Genomic DNA, 24691 nt, shown 5'->3' on the forward strand with positions numbered 1-24691 from the left:
CTGGCTGTACTTCCATTGCTACTGTAAGAATCGAGTGGCAGAGGACAGGAACACCAGAATTGAGTGCATCGTTTTTAAGCCGGACCCAAGCTCCAGGAAGATCTTCCGAACTCCCTCGAAGCAGGGCCGACCAAGCCTGAGCCACCTCAACAGAGTGCTGGACCCCAGAAGCAAGGAAAGTCCACAAGGTGTCCAAGAACCGCGTGGTGTTAGTCGCAAGAAGCTGAAACTGCGAAGTGCTGCTGATCTGAACTCATTGCTGCAGCCGACCTTCGAATCGTAGTGCAGGAGTCCCCTGATGTGCTACCCCTTGTCCCCACGACTGAGGCACAGGAACAACAGGAACAGAAGCCAGCTGGAACCAATTTCTTCAGACCTAAGGTACTGTGAACTAAAGGGTACTTGCCTCTTGTTGTGTAGCTTGCTTGCTCTCAGTTGTGACTTGCATTTGCTGCCTTTTGCAAAGTTGCTGGCAGCTTTGCCACCCACAAGCCTCCCAGCTTGAGGCCCAACAGGGATTTCTTTTTCTACAAAACTCTCTATAACATCGTGCAAGACTTTTTTACTTACCTCCAAGAAGTGCATCAGCTCCCCTAGACTGTGCTCAAGTGACATTGGCTGTCCTGGCTCTCTGAAGACTCTTCTAACCTCTGACTTTGTGTTTTGATCTGTCCCTCCAAAAAGTCATACATTCTTTACTTGTATAGCTGAGAAGGGATTACTCTACATTGCATTGGGGGGTTCAAAAGTGCTTACCTGTTTGAGAAACTTGTTAACCATTGTTTCCTAACCTTTTCCTTTTTGACACCAAACTCAGAATTGCTCTAAATGTACCAGTGATATATCAATGTTCAGTTTCCTAGTTATTGAAGTCCCCTCAGGGTGTAGGAAGTGTCTGTGTGCCATCCCAAAGCAGGGTCTACTGATTTATTGAAACTGAGTGTGTATTTTGAAGTATATTTAAGTGTTACATATTGGCTCCATTCTAAAGAAGGTTTATTTTAAAAATGACTTAAATTAATAAATAATTGTTTAATTAAGAAACCTTGGGTATAAGTGTTATTTGGATACATGTCACTGTGAAACTATGTTGCAACCCTACAGCTCACATTGACCCCTCGAGATAAGCCTGGCTGCTCAGTCATACTACCAACATGTGTATTACAGGGCTATACCAAAGGTTGGGTTAACTATTGCCAAGAAGGCAAGGCTGGTGTAGTTTCTTATGTCAGGACCTGAACCATTGGTACTAACGCTTTGCTATACTTGTTGTTAAGCCAGAAATCATATTTTAAGGATTCTGGGGCCCCTCAAATGTTTGCTTTTTACGCCAATTTGGTTTTGGTTCCTTGATCCATTTATGGTGCTAGAGGAACTTCTGCTGAAGCCCCCTTGCTATTCCATCGCCTTAGACCTTATTAAAAGGTATATGGTATTGAGTCGTCACTTCAAGGTGCCCAGTCCCAGGGTTGTTTCTCATGCACCCTATGTCTGCCCTAATGTGAGTCTGTTACTGTAATTTGTTTTCTAGGGAATAGGTTGCTGTGATTTAATTTTAGCTTCACCAAGGGTGCAAGCCATTTTATTGCATTGGTAGCCCAATGTACCTTTTTTGGTAGCCATTCGAGACCAATGTTTTATTGCTCACGGCTATTTTGTTTTCTAGGGCTCCTCTTTGTCTAGGTGACCACGAGGTGGACTCAAAATGGCCATTCTGACTATGTGGGCTATTTGTGAGCCATTCATGGCAGCCCCTATATTGGTCCCAACTGGTTTAGGTCTAGACTAGGACTAAAATGGCTATGGGCTACTTAACCAGCCACTGGACATTTCCGCTGGACCCCCCCCTGGAGGGTTCAGTGAGCTCTGGACCAATAGTCGCCGTTTAACTACTTGCCTGTGATTTTATATCAATTTTTAAAGGCATCCCTTTAATTTCTGCACTGCTAAATTTACTTGAAACTTTCAAGTACATTTACCATTGCGGAAATGAAAACACTATACTGCAATTGGTAACAATGTGTATATTTGTCCATGAAATATATCCGGAAGGTAGCTATCCCTGAAAACGTTACTTGAGCCTTGGAAGCTTTTGGTAAAGTTTATTGTGGTTACACCCCATCTGTGGCTTTAATGTATTATACTTGGTGGCTGGGTATTAATACTATTAAAAGGTCCTATGAGGTCTACATGAATAGTATGTTTTAGGCCGAGGGATTGTAAATCAATTTTTCACTTAGGTAAAAATTGTGTTCCCCTTCTTTTAATCCCATACCCTGCCATGTGTGCTGAGCGCTGACCACCAGGTCAAGGGCCTTTCACATGTGCAAGGCTTGGAATTTGTCTTCATGACTACGCACTTATTTGTGCAAAGTATATGATAGGTTATTTATAACACGCTTAATACCCAGAGGTTTCTAAGCCCGGAACCAGGGATCGAATCTGTGTTGCTGTGTCGTCTTGCTTCCAAGACGAGCACGTTGCCCCTGAGCTATCCTAAAGTACTGGGTTCCTACTTGCTTGCTAGGGTTTATGGTTTCCTGGTTCTCCCCACCTCCCAGTTACTTTATGTTAGGTGCTCGCATCAAGTAGAGGGCCCACATGTAGACAATGGGATTGGGAAGAGTCCTTGTATAGGCATTACTGTTTCTGTAAATATACTGGATATTTGTTTACTACTGTGTATTATCCTCTGAATTACTTATTTGATCTGATCGTTTTAGGTGTGTAACTTTAATATTAAAGTATATATTTTTCGGCATATGAGCGTGGTGTATTTTCTGGATTTGTGTGTGTAGACTAATTGTATCTTAGTGTCGACCTACTATCCTTACCAGAGAGTTAAGCATTGTCGCTCTGCCCATGCTATCCCACGCTGAAAAGTGGTTTGGCTTCCCTTTCTTGTGAGGTGTTTCAGCCTCCACCATAGAGTTAGTTGTTATAGCATTCTCAACAGAGTGGTACAGAAACTGCCTCAACAGTTGTCATTAACAATAAAACGCAGCAATGATCTATGCAGCTCTCAATGACCAACATTAAGTTCAATATAAACCATACCTTGCTCAAGTTCAATATAAACCATACCTTGCTCACATGCATAGACATGTGTGCAGTACACCAAAAGGAATTGCTTATGTAGGTAGGTAGGTGTAAAAGATTGGCACACGTCAATGTCAATCCGCAATAATGGTGGGACATCTATATACATTATTATTGTTTTACTGTTTATTCTAGGATGCATATAATTAGCACTTACATATGGTTGTTTCTGAACGCTACCAGTAAAATAAGTAGCACTGCTCTTGGTACCTCCAATTAGCTTTTAATATAGGTTAAGTTTTTCCAGATCGGTAGAATGTGCTCAGAACTACATTTCAATTGTACACTGTGTGGCTTACTCAAATGAAGAACGGACACATGCATATATTTAAAATCAGACTTTAGAATCCCTGAAGGCACATTGCATGGTGTCATCCAGTATGCAGTGATGCCAATTGTGCATGCAGCAACATCCACACGGGTACTTGTTAAACCATGGTGGGGAAACGGCAGCCCCCTCTTTAGAAAACACTGTGGAACTGGATTTGGAGACACTGAGTGCACAGCGACGAGGTAAAAATGCAGGTAATAATTTGAAGCCTCTTTGTATTAGATTTGATTGGCACCCCCATTGATCTTAATTACTCTGCTCATCTTCTTCGTCAGCGTATTTTTGTATTTAGGGAAATGAAAGTCTGTTTCTGATAGCTTGTATGCAAAGTCTAGGAAAATGCTTTCAGGATTCTTGAAAGGCAAGTCAGGTTTTGATGACTTGTATGCATAGCCTGTGAAAGTGTCTTCAGTACCCATCCTAGGTGGGTGAGGGGAGGTATGACAATTTTCCATTAAGGCATGGGGAATGGCAGGGGTATTCTCAAAAGAAAAAAGGGGGATACCATGTTTCGTCCGATGAGGTCATGACACTTCCGAGGGCTGCCCATGTGATCCTCCCTCAGGGCGGCCCCACGGTCAGGATTAAGAAGCAAATGCCTCACCGCTGGGAAAGGAGTGATGAAACCATCAGATTCACCCAACGTCTCTTACACCTGCAAGTGACGAGAACATTAGCACTCACAAGAGTTGCTCATTTTTATTGTCACCGATTCTATCCACTGAGGTATACAATCTATGAACAAAAGAACTAAAAAAAATGGAAGAATGCAAAATCCATGAGGTATATAAAATCATCTTAACTATTGAATTTGTCTAAAAAAATTCTATTTTTATACCAGTTTCCAACCATTTGTTTTTTTTCATCTTTGTAGTTATGACCAGCTCTCAGAGATTCCTAGGAACCGCTTATAAGCAATATAATCTTTACGCCATATAGTTTAGAACAGTCTCCTTCAGTGAGACGATTTTGTACACGCAATTGGAAGAACACACATTAAATTGGTGTTCCTCTTTGTTTCAATTTATAGAACAGTTATGCAATTAGCAGTAATAAGGACAAAAAGAAATAAGCATAGTGTGGTCTCACTTTGGAGGCTACTACCTGGTCCTGATGAATGTGTGTAATTACATATAGAATATGTCCAACATAACCATGGAGAACCTTCCAGAATCAGTAGAATGGCTTCTTATTAACTGATGTCATTTAAATGCAACGACTATGCATATTGATCGGGCAGTTGAATAAAGAGAAAAACCCCTGCTGAATGCATATCGCTTTTGACATATTGGCTGATACTCTACCATCTTTCCTGTCTTTCCATTTTTATTCATTTTTTCTTACATTAAGTGGGATGGTTAGAATATTGGCTTTATCTGTAAGATTGTTTTTCTAGATGTGTCACTTTTAGATGGGTGTTGCTTCCTTGAGTGTAGGCATTATGATTAGGAATACATTAGGTCTTCTGATGTTCAAGTATTTAATTGACATACGGTAAACATTCTAAAAAAATATATATTTTCTGGGGCTGAAAAGGTCACCTTTCCTGTGAGAAAATAGACTTTGAGCCCAGACAGGGGGTGCTCTTTTCGGTACCGCCTTCTACATAGGTTGATGGTGTATGCATAGATTACAGACAACGCAGTGGGACTTTACGTCTAAGAAGACAGATGTCAGAGCCCTGACTTGTACTGTAGCCCAAGTGTTGGGAAGCTGGGGACAACTGCACTTGACTATGAGGGGACCAACAGGTTGGATGGGCATGAAGAATCCCTGCTTTACATGGTGCCCCTGCAAGTAAGCAGAGGGTTGAAGAGATGGTGAAAGAGGAGCATAGGAAATGCTCTCAACAAACCAAGATGGGCATGTTCACTACTATGCTAAGACTTATGTGGAGTAGCAGGAGTCGCCGCTGAAAGTGAGGAGCGACTCAATGGTGAAGGACACCGTTTAGGAGCTAAACAAAAATATAAGCAAGCTGAAAGAGAAATGCAGATGGCGGAAAGAAAGGGTCAAAGATGCTAAAGGCAGATCCACAGAAGCAACATCTGCATTGGTTGAATACATTAAGCAATGGAGAACCCAAGAGTCAAGAAATGCATAGACCGAGGGAAGTGGTGGCCATGCCGGATTGCGACAATCTGGAGCCTCTATGCACCAAGCCGTTTGCAGCTCTTTATGATAGCTTGTAAGGTTTAAAACCATTTTCATTAGTGGCTGCTAATAAACGTTCAAGGCAATGTGGTGTTAACCCACAAATAGGAGCAACACCAACAGCACTCGGAGAGGTTAGGGAGGTATTCCACCCAACCCACAAATTAACTAGTGTGTCTAGAAATTTTAGAACGTAGACCTACTTCTCTCTGGGGCTCTTCCACCCTATCCATCCCAGTTACCTCAGCATCCTTGCACCCTTTACTTATGCTCACCTAAATTCAAGCACAGCCTTTGGGGTTTCTAAAGAGAGCTGCACCCCTTTATTGGCCTTTTGTATGCTCTTTCTTGTCTTAGGCCATGCTCATCGGGATACTACGAAGGTTCTCCTCACATTATGCAATACCTATACCACCACCCGTGTGCCCTAGGTCACCTGAACAAGGTTCAGGGATCGGACTTTTAAGCATGCATTAGACCCTAGGGATCTCCAGCTTAACCACCTTATGTAGGTTGTCAGGGCTTTTCCTGCGTTTGCTTCTCCGCCAACTCAGGAGTCTTGCCAGGCCTTTAGGACGTTGATGTGCCCCCACTCTTTCTGCCCGTGTCTTGGGCTGCTCCTCCTAGTCACTTACCCTTTCTTCCGTTCTAGATTTCACCTCCTCGCTTCCCTCCTTCCCTCATTTACTCTTCTTTCCCGCCTTATAATTCTGCTGTGCTAGTCTTATTCACTCCTCTCACCGCAGCATTCTTTCACCTAAATGTTGCCTCTTTTCTTGAGCTGCATTCTTACTGCAGTCTCTGCCGACTCTGCTCTCAATCCTCCTTCCTCCTGCCCCCTCATTTCTCTTATTTGCCTCCTCTCACTTCTCCCTTATTAGCCTCACCCCTCATTTCTCCCTTATTCGCCTCACCTCTTCTTGCTGCCAACCTACACTTTCTTCTTTGTCCTCCAAATTGCATTCACAGCGCGGACTGCAGTGTTACCATTTCTTGTTATTGGCAAATGCTCTTTTGTTTGGTCGGGCCCCTTGCCACCCTTAGAGATACAACAGTGAAGCAGGATATTTGAGAGAGAGAGAGAGAAGGGATAACGTAAATGAAAGAGTAATATTTCAGATCGTTGACAAACTACACACCTGTATTCATATACAGCACAATTATCTCACTCACCTATTGGTCTTACTCACCTATAGATTTTAAGTCGCTCTCTGGATGTTGCCGGAAAGTCATTTCATCCTCTTGTTCATTTTGTAAAGTAAACACTGGTGCCACAGCCGGATCATCTGCTATTTGGAAAAGTATGAACAATCATGCATAAATATGAGCACTTTAAATAAACTCATTGGAAAGAAATACTCACTATATAATCACATACTTAAGTCACTTCAATCAAACAATGAGACAGATCAGCTTATTTTAAATTGTTGAACAACACATATCTGGGCTTCGCTTACAGCGACAGACAATACCTCGGGGCTCTACAGATCACACCTGCAGTCAGATTTTGAACACCCATTCTGAACAATCGCATAAAACCCTGCAAACCAAACCCCTAAGAAGATCTCTTTTTTTCTACAATAAAGGGAAAGTGACTAAATGTCAATTAAAGAGGGAACGGCTTAGGCTCACCCAGCTAAACTAAAAGAGAAAGGTTGGAATCCACCCATTTAATTGAAAGCCATTTCATTGCAACCCAGTTCAAAGAAAACACCTTTCATTGCAAGGCAAACTCACCAAAAATGCACACATTGCATGTGATGTAAAAGTGAACACAAATGTTTAAAAACCAACCCTGGTAAAATGAGTAATCAAATGAAAGTCTTCATAAAATATAAGGCAGAAGAGACACATATAAAGAGGAAAACAATTCATAAAAAACAAAAAAACAAAGACGGGTGAAGTGAATTAGAGGGATTGGTCCGTAGGGGAAAATTCGGGAGGATAAGGGTCCCTCTCCCCTAGTTGCAATAAAGAGAGGACCATCACTAAAAAAGGGAAACAAAATCTAACATTCTGTGAGATGGCTTGAGATGAAACAGTCCCGAAAAACCGCTATTTCGTTGCCACGGCTTGCACTGAAATGGCTGCATTGTGTTGGGTTTTGCACGATATGGCCTTCATTAAATAATCATAGATCTGAAAGTGAACAAGAACTAAGTCAGAAATGTGTCTAGACATATCAAAACTCAGGACACTTCCATCTTTCAAGTGCATTCCTCAAACAATCAGTAAGAAATAACAAGAAAACAAAAGCGAGAAAACGTGTTTACAGGTCTTAATGGCTTAAAGAAAGGCTACCCAAAAATACATGGCTACCATGTCAAATGGCCTAGAGACAAATGATGGGCTGCATTTATCAATGTTTGACTTTAAGCAGTTGTTTTCAATGCACTGGATATTGTCTGAATGGGGATATTAACTCACACTTACCCAGAGCAGATTATGGGCGAAGTATTCAAGGATGGCAAAAAGCCATGACAAGTAGATTTTGTGTCAAAGAGGATGTTTTTAGATTGTACTGAACCAACTTTTTAAAGACGCCTTTTGAAATATCCATACATATGAAATTACCATAAGCCTTTTAAAAATATTTTTTGAGTAAAAGCTGATGTGTTACATCATGCAATGTGTACCTTTCCAACCAATCTTGATAGAAGTGCATCAAGTAACTATGCTGTAAAACGAGCTGTCACTTAAAGTCAAACCATCGCACAACCAAGACTGTGCGGTGGTGGTACGTGAGGGAAGAGAAACGAGCAGTGGGAGGGAAAGAACAAAACATGCAAACCTATTAGCTCTAAACAAATTCCATTACTTCTACCTCTGCAAATACAACACTGGGTTACGGTTCAGCATCAAGTAGTGATAAGAACCTCCAGAAAGGCCAATTAATCACTGTGTACATGCATCAACATGATTAGGTGCCACCCTTCGCCCCTCGAAGCCCCTCCTGGATAGCACCATCACGAAGTCTAGTCAATTTATGCCTCAACCAAGGGTTCCCCTTGTATGTGCTGTAGATCCTACCTCTGAGGTCAGGTCGCTCAGGGATAGGAGATCCTCTGTACCCAAAATCATGTTTCTCACTTTCTCACCAATATTCATAGGACCTGCTCTAATTCCCTAGCATTCCTTAGTTCACCAAGGCCCATTCCCTCACCTGAATGTTTTCCAGGAGGACATTGTGTAGACAGCTGATGAACTTTGCATACAAGTTCCAACCCCCACTCCGCTTTCAGGAATGCGTTTACTGTGCTCAGTAACTCCTGCTTTTCATTGAGTATTGGCCACCCCCGAACCTTCAGGCATGCAGCTCTCTTCATGTTTCTCAAAACCAATTAATTGGCCTTTGCTGGCAGCTCTCCAAATGAGCATGCAGCAAGTTCAGAAACTTTTGATGGCTTCAGTGACAACTTTACAATGTTAAGATCTTAGTTTTCTAAGACATTCACCCTTTTGTTAACAATTTCCATCTCTTTTACTGCTGTGTCAATGGGTGCATTCATCAGCTCAAGCTTCTCAGATATGCTATGATCTTTGCCACTACATTTCTAGTCTATTTCTACAAGCCGTCCAATGTTTCCATGAAGAGGGATTCACTGTGTAACACACAAGACATACAGAGAATACATTGATCAATGTTTATTGTAATGCAACCTCCTTAGATTTTACCTTTATCAAAGAGGAAGGTCTTCAGCCCCTTCTTAAAGAGAGACAAACAAGTTACTTAGCCCTCAGAACGTTCTTTCGACTGGATGTTCCTCCCACGTATTCCTCATCTGTGATATTCATAGCTCGCCAGCTTTGCTGCTTCGGAAAAAAGAATTCCACACCAGAGGGCGCTGTTCTCGATGTCGTGGCGTCGATGTCCTTCGAGGGCTGCCGTAGGGTATCGACGTCATCCACAAAACAAATAGCTCGAGCCGCGCCCGTTGGCTTCAGTTCTGTTTAATTGAGTGATTGACCAGTCATAACCCAAGACTACAAGCTCTCAGAAAACGCAGAGTGTAAAGCACATAAATTGTATGGCAGGCTAGACTGGGAGGTGCGATGAGGAATACGTGGGAGGAACATCCAGTCGAAAGAATGTTACATGGGGTAAGTAACTTGTTCTTCGAATGGATTGTGTCCTCCCACGTATTCCTAATCTTTGATAGACTCCCAAAGCAGTGACTAATCATGGCCTGTATGAAGAACAACCTTCGCAAAAATACCTCCTTGAGGCGAGGTCGAGTCCAAACAGTAATGCTTTACGAGCTTATGCATAGACAACCAGGTGGCCGCTGCATAGATACAGTTTACAAGGACACCCCTTTGCAGAGCCGCAGAAGTTGCCATGCCCCTAGTGGAATGGGCTCCTAGCCCATTCAGGTGGTTCTTTACCTGCCAGTTCATAACATTCTCCAATTGCTAAAATTATCCACCTGGAGATAGTCTGTTTGGTTACTGCCAGGCGCAATTTGTGGCCGGTATACCCAATGAAGAGTTGATCATCTTGTCGAAGCCCTTTTTGGGTCTAGCCTGTGAAGCCATTCTTCCCCCTTTCCTGCATGAGGGGGAGGTTAAAAAGTTGGCAGTGTTATCTTTTGAGACAACTGACAATCAGCGACTACCTTGGAATTATGGTTTGACTTTAAGAATGACTTTATCCCTACGAAAAAACAAACAGTGTAAGGAGGCTTACAAGAAAAAGCCTCTAACTCACTCATCCTACGGGCTGATGTTAGAGCCACTAGAAGGACTCCTTTCAATGTAGGGAGTCTTAGAAGACATGAATGTAATGGCTCGAATGGAATGCATGTAAAACATTTTAATCCAAATTTAAGTCCCAAACAGGCACATGAAAAGGGACTGGAGGGTACACGTTATTGAGACCCTTTAGAAATTGCACAATCAATGGTATCTTGAAATAAGAGACCTCTTCAGAGGAGCGCTTAAAAATGGAAAGCGCAGCCAGGTATGGTTTTAACGTTCCAATCTGGAGCCCCAGATTGGCTAAATGCAACAGGAAGGAAAGCACTGTGGGTGTGCCACATCAGAATGGATCCATATTCTTATCTTTGCACCAGTTACTGAACTTATTCCAACAACACTGGTACAAGGATTTGGTTGCTGGCCTTCTGGCCGAAAGCAAGCGCTCCATTACGTCATCCAGGAGGTCCCAATCCTTACATCTCAGCCTCTCAGAAACCATGCATGAAGGTTGAGTGTCTTGACCTCTGGATGGAGAATCCGACCTTCCTCTTGCCAGAGAAGATCCTCTCTTTGTGGAAGACGTATTGGAGGGTAGACATGTCCGGGTACCATGTCCTCCTGGCCCAACTACGATCCTGGATTTCCCGAACTTTCTGAACTTCCTGATCACGTGAGGAATGACGGGGACTGGAGGAAACGCGTAGAAGCTCCTCTCAGAGGAAATTCCCTTGAGCAATACTATTCGCACTTCCGATTGATCTTGGTCGCTAACAGATCCACTGGAGGGGTTCCCCAAAGGGTGAAGATCTCTTGAAGGACTTCCTGAGCTAGTTCCCACTCGTGGGAGGCTGTGCTCTGCCTGCTCAGAGCATCCGCTGCCCTGTTATGCTCTCTGGCTAGGTGAACTGCTGACAGAGATTCCTTCTTGAATTGCCCAGAACCAGAGCTGCAATGCCTCTCTGCACACTGGTAGTTACCCTACACCTCCTCTCTTGTTGAGGTAGTAGTTGGCCACTGTGCTGTCTGTCATTATCAAGACATTCTTCCCGCGTACAGAGGGCAGAAAGGCCTTCAGCGCTAGTCTGATTGACCTCAACTCCAAAAGGTTGAGGTGTAGTTTGGACTCCGATGGAGACCAACGACCGCTGATTGTTAGTTCGTTGGTGTGGGCTCCCCATCCCGTGAGGGAGGCGTCCGTCACTACTGTTATCTCCGGCCATGGTTGCTAAAAAGATTCTCCCTTGAGAATGTTGTCCTTGCAAGCCCACCAAATCATGTCTTGGGCAACTCTGCTCGAACTTGCAGTTGATCCGACACATTCCCTGAAAATTGGGACCATTGAGTTCTGAGAGCCCATTGAAGGGATCCCATTCTCAATCGGGCCTCTGGCACCAGGGAAATGCAGGATGCCATGCCATGAGACGGAGCAACCTAAAAAAAAAAAGAAAAAAAAAAATAATCGAAGACCGGAAGATGTTGGGCATTCTGGATTTTTGCTACCATCTGCTGAATGTGTTGAGCTCTCACCTCGGGAGGCGAGGCTTTCCCTGAGGAAGTATCCAAGAACGCTCCAATGAATTGGAGTCTTTGGGATAGTATCATATGGGATGACTTGTAATTGAGGGAAAAGCCCAGTCTGTGTAGGGAGTGGCAGGTGAAGCCGAGATGTTCCTGAGCTTGCTCGGGTGAACACGCCCTGATCAACCAGTCGTCCAGGTAGGGGTAGACATTAACCCTCCCTCCTGAGACTTGCCGCCACTAGCGCCATCAGCTTGGTGAAAACCCTTGGGGAGGAAATAAGCCCGAATGGCAGAACTCAAAACTGATAGTGAGAACCGCCAACCGCGAACCTCAGGTACTTCCTGTGCTTGAGGTGAATCGGCACATGAAAGTAAGCATCCTGAAGGTCCAATTATAGCAACCAGTCATGGAGTTGGAAAACCTGAAGGATCTGAGAAAGGGTTACCATCTTGAACTTGTCCTTCTTAAGGAATTTATTAAAATTTCTTAAGTCCAAGATGGGTCTCACTCAACCATCCTTCTTGGGAATGGGAAAGTAAGGGGAGTACCAACCCTTGTTCCTCTCCGATTCAGGTACATGTTCTCTATTGCACCTTTCTCTAGTAGGGTTAAAATCTCCTGCACAAGGAGCGGATCTGGAATTTTGACAGAGTTATGATAGGTTATTTATAATGCGCTTAACACCCAGAAGTTTCTAAGCCGGATCCGGGGATCGAACCCGTGTTGCTCAGTGTCGTCTTGCTTCCAAGGCGAGCACGTAGTCTCTGAGCTATCGTCCCGTGACTGAGTTGGTTCCCAGTGGATGAGCTTCAGGCCTTTTTTGAAAAGGAAGGCAGTAACCTTGGGCTAATGTTTCCAGTGTCCAAGCATCTGAAGTAATGCCGCGCCATTCGTTTAGATGCTGAGAGATTCTACCTCCCATCGGGGTCTTGTGGGTCAAGGCCTCAAAGTGGCTTAGAGGCAGCTGCAGCAGCGGCTGAGGGTACAGTTGCTGCTTCTGGGGCTGATCTAGCACCCCTTCCACCACAACAGAATGTTTTCTGTCCCCTTTGTCGGCCTGTCCTCTTCCCCTTCCAAATGAGGAATAGAAACGAAAAGGAAGACCTCTACAGGAAAATCAGCCTGAATAAGATGGTTGTTGAGGTTGACGCATGGAAGTGCTAAGTTACTTAACCGCCGCCTTGGAGGTCGGCAGCTTCTCCAGACTCTCATCCGCCTTGCTGCCAAACAACCGCAAGCCGTTAAAGGGCATATTGAGTAATCTGGCTTGCATATCCTGTGCAAAGCCTGACTTCCTCAACCACGCAAACCTGCGTAGTACAATGCTAGAAGCAATGGACCTGCTGATACTGTCAGCAGTGTCCAGTCCTGACTGGAGACACTCTCCCATTGTCTCCTTTCCATCTTTCACTAAAGCAAGGAAGCCGTCCCTTCCCTCGCCTTCCGGAATGTGCTGAGCCGCCATGCTAACATAGTCCCACAGGGTGTAAGTAAATCTTGCAAGGGTACAAGTAATATTAGCAGACTTCAAGGCCATACTGCCTGAAGAGAATAAGATCTTACAAGCCCAGCTCAGGCATCAACCCTCTTGTCGTCCATATCCGAGGGAATAGAGGGGTAAGCAGATTGCCTGGTCGATGTGGCTGCCTGAACCACCAAGGTTTCAGGTTTAGGGTGCTTGGTCAAATAGTCTGGAACAATGCTAGGTGGTCTATATTTTTGGCAAAGTCCCTATTTACTGTAGGACTCGATTCTGGAGTTTCCCAGTTTGCCATGACCTTCCTCTGAAGGGCTGCATGAAAAGGTAATACTGGGTCCTTCTGAGGCCCTTGATTCAGAATATCTGTCATATCGTCTTGTTCATAAGTAGGAGAATTCCTGCTCCAGCCCATGAATTCAATTACCCTATTCATGATATTCTTGTATGCAGAATCTGCATGTTCAGCTGGATTAGGTCTGCCAAAGGTCTGGCGAAGTGTCTATTATCTGTAGTTATCAAAGATCAGTTATCTTGGATTCCTGATCAATAAGCTACTCAGGAACATTTGGGGTTCCATAGCCCAAACCAAATGGGGAAGAATCCTCCTCAGAGGCTTGATCCTCCTCATAAATTGAGGCCATAGACTTTTTTGGTATAGACTTGTAGGCCTTCTCTGCATTGGGAAGAGGCTTCGATATGGTCAAGTGACCTTCGAAGGCACCGACACTGGCTTAGACAATGGCGTTGATGATGCTAATGGTGTCGATGAAACCTTCAACAAAAGGTGTCGACGAAGGTTTCGACATGAACACCGATTTACTTGCCATTGCCTTCGATTTATGCACCGATAGCCTTGTCACTGTCGACGGTTTGCTCTTTTTAGAAGTATCAGAGAAGGGCTATGTTCTCTAGACGATACCCTCGACAATTTCTCGGCGGTACTAGAATGACTCGCCAATTTGACACTCGGCTTTGCCTTGGTAGTCTTTGAACTCCCTCTGTCCTCTGACAGATCGCCCGGGGCATGCTCTCTGCGTAACTCTTTCGATGGGGATCGAGGCTGCATTCTCGAATATACGCAACATTGAACTCCTGAAAGCTTCTCATTTTTGGTGGGAAATCAAGTTTGGTTGGGTCCCCGATAACCTCAGTAGAGAAATCAGACGAAGAAGAAGGAGACCTATGATGTCTCTTCTTTGCCTTCTTTGATGTAGAAGACTAAGACTGTCTCGATCGACTCCTTGATCGAGACTTCGACTTTTTGCGCGGGGATGAGTCCCTAGACTCCCAGGACTGGTTATCCCTCTTCGAAGCCCTCCCTCCCTTCCGCCAGTTTACCTCGGTGCTCCCTGAGAGCTTTTCCTGTCATGTATTGCGGATGAAGACACCCTACAGCAGCCCTCGAGGGACATCAACGCCACGACATTGAGCACAGCGCCCTCTGGTGTGGAAAATATTTTCCGAAGCAGCAAAGCGGGCGAGATATGAATATCAAAGATGAGGAATACGTGGGGGGACACAATCCACTCGAAAGACAGTTTTTTCCTCAGCTGAATAGGTAGTGCATTCCACAGCACTGGAGCCCAGACATCCAAGCTGGTGTCCCCAAGGTTTTTGAGATTGAAGTGTGGACATATCAGAAGTGTGTTTTTATCAGACCTCAAAGTTCTTCTTATGGGTGTTCTTTGTATATGTGAGCAGATATACAGAGGGGCATCACCCGACAAGCATTAGTAAACTGTAATGCTTGCCTTGTGCTGTACTCTGTGTTCCACTGGAAGCCAGTGAAGCTTCCGAAGGTCCTCTGACACATTCTTGCTTGCTGAACCCACATACTGCTCCTTTTAGTTTTTTTATATTGTTCTTCGAGGTACCTACCAGTAGGCTGTTACAGTAGTCAAGCTTTGCATTCTCAGTGGCTGAGGCTACTATTGCCCTGTTCTGCTCAGACAGATAGGGTCTCATCTGCCACAGCAATTTATTAATATATGAGCATGATGATCTCAGATGTGCCACATGCTTGTTTGATAATAGTTGCGAGTCTAAACAGACAGCCAGCATTTTCACATGCTGGGCCAAAGAAACTACATTGCAATCAGCAATTTATTGTATTAGGGGTGCATTTGTTTTAGTCTTGCATCAGTACCAATGATCAGCAGTTCGGTTTTCTCATTGTTAAGGGCTAGAGAAATTCGTGACATTCATGAAGATTTGGTTGGCCCTTCCCACATACTTGGAGTAGGCCACAGAAAATTGAATGAGAATCTGGCTATCGCTCGCATAATTAGCAAACTGCATTCCCAGACTATTCTGTAGGTCACACAAGGACTTGATAAAGATATTGAACAGCAGGGGAGGGAGACAGGATCCCTGTGGTACAACGCAGGACACAAGCAGATGAGCGGATTGGTTGTCATTTTGTATTATTTTTGCTCGTCTTGGTCCAAGAAAGGATCTGAATAATTTAGCAGCAGCATCTGAGCATTTCCCTATAGTAACAAGTCGATTGATTAACAGATCATGGTCAACCAAGTCAAAGGCGGCCAACAGGTCAAACAGGAGCAGAACCACCTTACCTTTGTCAAGAGATTTTATGATGTTAGATTTAAGATCCAGCAGCGCCGTTTCCGTGCAGTATTTTGAGCGGAACCCCAAATGGCCCGACCGTAGTATATGATGTTGCTCAGTAAATTCATAAGACTGATGACCGGCAATTGTATTGGGGATTTTCAGCAGGAATTATATGTTTGTTATGGGGCAAAAGTTGGTGGCTACAGTTGGATCCAGGTTTTACTTTTTCAGAAGGGGAGAGATCCAGACTTCTAAAAGACAATTTGGAACAAGGGCTTCAAGAAAATACATATTAATCATTTTTGACACCCATGGGAGCAGAGAAAGAAGACAGTCCTTAAACAAGGAGGTAGGCGAAATGTCACTTTTGCATGAGCCTGATTTTTAGGTTTGCATGGTATTTTGAACCTCTAGCTCCAATTGTTCTTTGAAGGAGAAGAGTACCACTCAATCTGGCGATTCTTTCATGTGAAACTGATTGGTGTTGTTCGCCCAGGAGCATAACACGTTTAGCAATAGCATTTTGATGACGGTGGACTTTCCGAGAGAACTTGTCCTGAATGTTTTGACACCATCCATCAACTGAGAAATTGGATTTTGTGGTTTTTCCCTCTAGTTCATGCAAAATAGAACAGAGTTTACAAGAGCTAGATTTGGCAGCAATAATTCTGTGGTTGCAACTGTCCTTGCGCTAATGAACCCTCATAGATTTGCCCTTATTATCATAAGAAAGTATCACCTGTAATGCTTAAAAAAATTAGGATATCGGTCTAAAGTGTGCAATTGAATCTGCTCGTTGGCACTGTATCCCAGAAGTTGTGTGGCAAAATCTATTTGATTGATCAAAGAGGTAAAGTTTGTTACACCCAGGATTAAGGAGTTCAATCGATGTCCACATTTAGCATGCTCAAACTTCATACCATGGGCAGCATTGACTAGGGCACCTGCTCTGCACACCTGCCTGCTACCATTCTGTATCTCGCTCACTCTGCCCTGCAGCGCCAACACTGTGATGTTCAAGAGGCAATGGATTTACCACATGAAGCAGTCCTATGAAGGCACTACAGTAATCCTGATGCACCCTCCTTAGCAGTGTGCGAAAAGGCTCAGAACAAGCTAATCACCCTGTGATTCTCCAGAAGTAGAGTATTGCAGATGCCTAGGTACCACAACAGTCCCATCTGAGATCCTTAGTTGGCTCTCAGACGCCTCAAATCTCTGAGCTGGCAGCAGTTCCACTGCTTTCCTCACTGACACCGGGATCACTTCTCCCACCCATGGTCCCCCAGGGCCACCTCGTCCTTCCCCACTTGGGAAAACGGCTCAGAAAGGGTTGGCCATCAGAGAGGTTGCTGCCACAGTAGATCCCAGCTACCTGCGCCCACCTTATAACTGTACACATTGAAGCCAACAACCTCCTACAATCCAACCAATCTGGCTTCAGACCCAGATGCAGCACAGAAATGACTACCATCAAGGTGATAGTCAATGCCATAAACATCCTTGATGATGTTATCTCCCGAATCCTTATCTCCCGAATTCTACTTGAACTTTCAGAAGCATTCTACATAGTAGACCATCAGACACTTAACTGGTTCAAATTCTCAGCTGGTTCAAATCCCATTTTAGTAATCACCACCAGTTCGATTCCTCCCAAGCACCAACTCTATCCATCACCTGTGGAGTCCCGCAAGGATCCATCCTCTCCCCCGCGATCTTCAAGCTTTACATGGAAACCTCCTTGGTCCACGCACCACCCATACACACTAACACGGAAATTACATCCAGCTCTACCTCAAGATGTCCTCCATCGAAGACATCCACAGGCTCAAGGCTTGCCTCACATTGATCCAGCCGTGGATGTCCAGTGCTTACCTGAAGCTCAACCGACTTGATTCCTTACTGCTAACCAACATCATCGAACACCCTAACATTTAGACCTGGCTCTCTGCTATGCACCTCTAGGGCCACGCATCCCAGTTGGCCAGCTGCACCAGGTCCCTTGGGTTCAACAGACAGGTATCTCTCCTTCAAACAGCACATAACAAATAAGACACAGCTTGGTACCAACTTTCTCTCCAGTGTATAATTAAGCCCTTTATCCTAGAAAGCAAGTTCAGATCTGCTGTCCAAGTCTTGCGCCTCTCCCACCTGGATGGTGGCATTGCCCTTATGGAAGGCCTTCCAGCGACTATTGTGAGAAACCTGAAGGTGTCTCACCCACTAGTCCCCGGGCATCTGTCATCCAGGTTGCCAGGACATAGCCATGGCTTTTCGATCCAGTTCATGGGGGTGGACCAGTGCAAGAGGATCACCTGGATGGGGAGTGGCAGTGGGACACTGGATGGACCCGGTATCCCCTTTCCCTGTAACACCTTTATCGCATCCTACCAGAGACGTTACATAGGGACTCAACCCTCCCCCTCTTTTCAGACACAAACACTTTCTCACGGACAACTGACTGTGAGGGAAAACAGACTAACACCAACCTGTATACCTGACATGTCCCACTGCAATGGTCATGCAGGGTCAGGCATTACTGATTAGACACACCCGACTTCCATCACACTTCCCCACACAGATAAAAGGCGAGCACGAAAGTACACTCTGAGCAAGGCAAAGCACACAAGGAAGCAGCAATAGCAAGATGGCAGTTTAATACAAGGAGGAAAATGGCAAAACCGAACAGGATTGTAAGGAGAGAAGTGCCCTTGACCTTTTCACCGAAAGACATCTTTCATGACCCTTCGAGAATAGGAAACGTGTGGCCTGGAATTAAAGCTGAAGAATCCTGCATTGTGTGTCGGAGTTACCCAGGGCTCTCCCGCGACAATAGTCAAAGTGGGGAGAGGCGTTTGCCACTATGGTACTGTCCTTGGCTCCTACAACAAAGCAGCATCAGTGAAGTCAGCACAGCCAGTGAGTTTGGGAGACTGATACCAGGCCGGTCTGTGTGGAAACCAAAGTTGCAAGCAGCAACATTATGTAAATAAAATCTGAAAGAACAGCGTATGATGCATATGTGGCAAGCATTGCACATATAATTAAAACAGCAGATGAGTGATTGAACTTTGAAGCTCAGATACGATACTGTAGACAGAGTGGTCTGGCATCACGTGGGTGCTCATTCGAAGGTCTCCGTTAGGTAACCAACTGAAAGGTAACTAACGCTAAAAGAAAAGGAATTATGAAATCAAAGTGGTCCTGCAATGGGTCAAGCCAAACCCTGTGCACATTTGAAAGTCTTCGATACTTGATGTAAAATTGACATTGGTCCGAGCCCGGATGAGGGAGACTAATTGTGTTAAAAGGATCTGAGCCCAGCTGAGAGGGATCCGGGGTGAATTGTGAGTCACCCGAAAAACTAATATCCTACAAACATTATAAAGAAGGGATCTGAGCCCGGATGCGGGGGTTCCGGGGTGATTAGTGAATCACCTAAAGTGAATACTCGTGAGAATCTAAGGAGGAAAGGAACTTGTTTTTTAGTTGATTACATCAAGCCCTTGATGTGAAGCGGCTTTGAGAGCAAGGAGACTTGTGCGTCGAAGGCCTTGATGTCAAGGAGTTCCCCCTTCTCACCTGGGTCCGGTGTTTGCCAGTGTCTTCGATCGCTGCCTTCTTACGAACGGTCCTGGTCTTGAACAGCGCTGCTCGAGTCTCGTCTGGTTCCAGGTTGCGTTTAGTTCCGGGAGCACGGAGTCCAGGAATCCGGGAGTCTGGGAAAAGCTAGTAATGCTCGGAATCAGGAAGGGGGAAAGGGTCAGGAGCGGGTAATAGCACTGGGACAAAGGAAACAATACCGCGAGCTACGAACACACGTCTGAGGCTACTCTGCAATAGCATTGAGACTATAAATGGATCATGCCGCGTTCAGCGCATGGAGCGAGCAAGGGCTTCAGCTCTGGACGGCCATGTTGGAATTAGTACGGTATGTAAGCCCCGTTGAGACAAGGACCAGGAGGTCCAAAAGGGGCGTGATCTGAAGTTCATGACAGCATGCCTCCTCCGAAGGCCTTTTCCTCCAGGTTTGCCCAGGTGTATTAGGTGAAATCTTCTGAGCAACCGAGGAATCTTGATATTTGAAACAGGTTACCAGGTCCTTTCGCTAGGAGGATATCCTTTCCACTCCACTAGGTATTGAAGATGGCCCCGCTTATACCTGGAGTCACAAATCCGGGACACCTCATATTCCAGTTGGTTGTCAACCAGTAGAGGAGGAGGTCTACTGGATTTGAGAGGATTGGATGTAGGGCTTCAATAGGGATGTGTGAAAAAAAGGATGAATTCTTTTCCAGGAGTCAGGTAGCTTGATTCGATATGAGACAGGATTGATAATCTCCTTGATGGGAAATGGACCATAGTAGCGGGGAGTCAGCTTGTTTGGTCGCAAATGTCGGGGGAGTAGTTTTGATGACAACCACACTCGGTCACCAACCGTATAGGAAGGACCTGGTCTTCTCTTGGAATCCGCATACCTCTTGGTCTGTAATCTGGCTTTTTCTAAGTGTTCTTTAGCCTCCCGGTGAATGTTGATAAGAGTTTCGATCCAGGAGTCAACAGTAGGTACTGGTGTAGGGTAAGGAAGAACCGAGGGTAAAACCGATGGATGGAACCCCTGACTACAATAAAAAGGGCTGGTCTGTACCGCTGAGTGTTCGGAGTTGTTGTAAGCGAATTCTGCAACAGGTATCAGGAGAGACCAGTCATCCTGGACCTTGGTGGCGAAACATCAGAGATATTGGTCCAGGGTCTGATTTGCACGTTCTGTGGCTCCGTTGGTTTGGGGGTGATATCCTGAAGAGAGGGCACGTTGGATTCCTAATACCCGATAGAGGTGTTTCCAGAATTGTGAAATGTATTGGGGACCCCCGGTCAGATATGATCTTGGAAGGAAGCCCATGTAGTCGGAATATGTGTTCCAGAAATATTCCACCTAGCTCTGAAGAGGAGGGTAGTTTCATCAGTGGCGTAAAATGGGCCATATGGGTAAACAAATCTATGGTGACCATGATGGTAGTATATCGTCGGGAAGGTGATAACTCCACTATGAAGTCTGTAGCAATGATTCCCCATGGTTTAGAGGGTAGAGTGGGCTGCAGAAGAAGACCCGCGGTCTTTTGTTATGTTTATTTTGGGCACAGGTTATACAAGCCGGGATGTATTGCTGTACGTCAGACTTCATTTTAGGCCACCAGAACTGTCTTGGTATAAGACAGAGGGTGTTGGTGATACCTCGGTGCCCGGAATGGAGTGTGTCATGACAAAGGTTTATTATTTTTTGCTGTAACTTCCGTGTAGGAATGAGTAGTGCATTGTTCTTGAATAAGTAGCCTTCCTTGGCTCTTAATTCCCAGTGATTTCTTGTTGAAATGTCCTTCCATATTTCCGAGGATTGGGTTTGCGATCGGACTTCTTCCCGGAGATCAACTGCTTGTGCTACGAAGATCGTGGGAGAAAACATTTTAGGAAATGGCTTATCTTCAGTGGTCACTTAGTCAGGACGGCTAGACAAGGCGTCAGCGATCAGGTTCAGTGATCCAGGGACATGAGTAATGTGGAACTGATACTGGGCAAAAAAGTAGGCCCAACGTGCCCGACGACTGTTCCTGCACGCCAGTGACTGTAGAATCTGAAGGTTTCGATGATCAGTACGGACCTGGACAGGATGTCTGGCTCCCAGAAGCAGGTGTCGCCATTCAGTGAAGGCTTGGCGAATGGCTAAGAGTTCCTTTTCCAGGATGGAGTAGTGTGTTTCACTCGGAGTTAAGGTTCTTGAAAGATAAGCAACGGGGTGTTCCCAATCGTCCTCCATTTTCTGCTTCAACACTGCTCCTATAGCATAATTAGAGGCATCCGTTTCCACTAAAAAGGGTAAACTTGTATCGGGTTGAGCCAAAATGGGAGCTTGTGTGAACTCGGTCTTCAAACGCTGGAATGCAGTTTCTTGTAATGTTGACCAGACAAATGGGGTATCCTTCTTTAGCAGAGCCACTATAGGTTGTACAATCTCAGAAAAGGTGGCTATGAACTTTCGGTAGAAATTGGCTAGGCCTAGGAAGGATTGGATTTGTTTCACGGACGTGGGAGTAGGCCAGGCGAGAATGGCCTTTACTTTTGAAGGGTCCATGCCAATCCCCTCTGGACTAAGGATAAATCCCAGATAGTTCACAGAGGTAACGTGAAACAAACATTTTTCAGGCTTGGCTAAGAGGTGATGTTCCCGGAGTCTTTGTAGAACTACCTTAACATGTCCTTCATGCTTCAGAGGGTCCTTGGAAAAAATCAATATGTCGTCCAGATAGACAATGACGAAAAGAAACAACATATCAGAGAACACCCTATCCATAAAACGTTGGAATACTGCTGGGGCATTGGCTAGTCCAAAGGGCATGACCAGGTACTCGTAGTGGCCAAAGGGTGTTCTAAAGGCGGTCTTCCACTCGTCTCCTTCCCGGATATGGATCAAATGGTAGGCACCCCTGAGATCCAATTTGGTGAATATTACTGCACCCCTCACTGCCTCCAGGATATCCGATATCAAGGGTAGTGGGCATCAGTCCTTAAGAGTGCATTGATTTAGGCCATGATAATCGAGGCAATGTCTAAGTTCCTGGGTTTCTTTAGTAGGAACAAAGAACAATGATGCGCCTGCTGGTGGCTTTGAAGGTCTTATGGTACCGTTTTCAAGGTTTGTATCCAGATATTCTTTGAGGGCCTTTTTCTCAGGTTCGGAAAGGATAAACATCCTACCGAAAGGGATCACTGCCGAGGGTTCCGTTTCAATTGCGCAGTCATCGGGTCTGTGTGGAGGTAAAGCCTGGACTATGGCAGTGGAAAAGACATCCGCAAATCCTTGGTAGGCCTCCTGGACCATGAGTGGGGTTTCTTGCTCCTTTGTCAGGATTAGTCAGGCGAGTACAAAGGCAGCGAATATGGCAAGGGAAATGTGCACTAAATCACACAGTGAATAGCCTTGAATTAAACTACGTGCACACAGGAACCAAGACTCATGTATGCTAAAACCCAGGATTGCAAATAGAGTGTGACAACAAAACCAATATATGAAAAGGGATGTGGGGTAAGCACCTGACCGCGAGGAAAGTCGGCAAGTGCCTTACCCCCAATTGCTGTTACAGGTACTGACAGCGCTAAACCCACTTAGAGGGCAAGCAATGACAGGATCTGTGAACTAACACTCTTGATGGTATTAAATAAGGAAACTAAAAAAACAGTACTCACGAGGACGAAAAAAACCCTCTTGAATGTCAGCAAGCCCACGAACCCTGTTGATCAAACTGTGACCCAGAAAGGCTATAACAGCAATGGGAGGATAACTAAATACCTAGGTTGGAATAGTGATTACAAAATAGTGAGGAAAACATAAACATTCACACAGGAGCTAGCTACAACAGCACACCACACCTAATAATCAAATGGGAAATAAATGCAGAAGTGCAATGGAAAACATGGAATGGATCCCAATAGAAAGTAAGGATCAGGAGCAGGGAAAAACGAAATTACCAAGGCAAACCTCCCCCACTCCTCCAAGTAAAAGACAGAAAGCTAATCTAAGAGGAAGGCTAAGGCATAAAGGTTTACAGCAGCAAAGGACAAAGTCAAAGAAATATAGAACACAGACAAACTGGGCTGCTTCTAAAAGGGGAAAGCACTGAGAAATGATGCCTGCAAACAGAGGAAGACATAAAGGGAAACTAGGGAGCAGAAATCAATTTAGCACATGAATCAGAAATCCAGGGCGGAGGAACAAGAAACAGGAACTAGGAACTAAGCACAAAAGCTAGGAACAAGGAACAAGGGACTAGTCACAACAGGAACACTGCAACGATGACCAGCGCTGGACTGAAGTAGACTGAGGCTTTTAAAGCTGCTTAACGAGCACACCCATCAGGTGTGCTGCCTGCTGCACCTGCAGCCACAGGTGTTGCCTATCCTCCACCCAACCTTGTCCTGCAAGGGAGGAGGTGAAGCAGTGAGCCAGGCATTCTGGGAATCATAGTCATTTGATCAAAGTAGCATGCTGGCTGCCAAAAACCTGGAATGGATCCGGAAGGGAAGTAGCTTGGAAAATAAGGTTTTAGTGCTCCCAATTCATCACAGCACTGTAGCATAAGGTTCGGAGGAAAAATCCAGTAGGGAATAAACCCCACATCATGCCCCCAAGTGGTGGGAACGGGAGCGAAGGGAGCGAGTCGTGACAGTATACCCCCTCCCACGGCCGTCTTCTGGTGCCCGCCACCTGCACGAGACATCTTCTTTTCATGATGGGAGTGCTTTTTCTTTGGAGGCGGCACTGATGGAAATGGTGGCCTGTGGGCAAAGGCAGATGGACTGGAATGCATAGAATCAGGTTGCAGTCTACAAGAGTCGTAGGCAGGTGTCTGGTGAGAAAGATATTCATGGGTCGAAGAAAGGCATGAAGGACTTGCAGGATCTGAAGCTGAGTTGGAAGGCCCAGGAAACTCAGTCACTGGGAGTGGACACTTATACGTCTTTGAGGAGGGAGGCAGGCTAGTGCAACATGCATTGGACAATGGTAGAAGTTCTGTTAGCCTTTCTGCCGAGAGCGGACATGCGGGAGGTGAGGAAGTTGCTGGCTTCAGGAAATGTTTATGTTCAGCCATTAGAGAAGGTGGCGGCTGAGGTAGAGGTTCGGATTTTCTTCTGTCATCCATCTGGGAAAAGGCTTGTGGTTGAAAATGATTAAGGTTTGACTGCACATGTTCTACGCCTTGGAGGCCTGGAAGTCCAATGGGTTGTACGAGGCTGGTACTCCTGGTGACAGTCGTGTAGCCACTTTGTTGCATGTTGGATAC

The 24691-nt window shown here is 45.1% G+C and overlaps 1 protein-coding gene across 2 annotated transcripts in view; it reads right to left on the reverse strand.

Moving 5' to 3' along the window:
* LOC138510510 (zinc finger protein 777-like) overlaps nt 1–24691 on the reverse strand; it is a 367312-nt gene that overhangs the window by 54384 nt on the left and 288237 nt on the right. Inside the window, exon 8 of one of the 2 annotated variants that reach the window (XM_069626210.1) lies at nt 6775–6870. In XM_069626210.1, coding sequence (XP_069482311.1) covers nt 6775–6870 — 96 coding nt within the window. Of the gene's footprint in view, nt 1–6774; nt 6874–24691 lie in introns of both variants that reach the window. The other variant, XM_069626209.1, reaches the window with a different exon arrangement.

The sequence above is a fragment of the Ambystoma mexicanum genome, chromosome 6p, assembly GCF_040938575.1.
Source record: "Ambystoma mexicanum isolate Mex_15411 chromosome 6p, UKY_AmexF1_1, whole genome shotgun sequence".
Classification (NCBI taxonomy): domain Eukaryota; kingdom Metazoa; phylum Chordata; class Amphibia; order Caudata; family Ambystomatidae; genus Ambystoma; species Ambystoma mexicanum.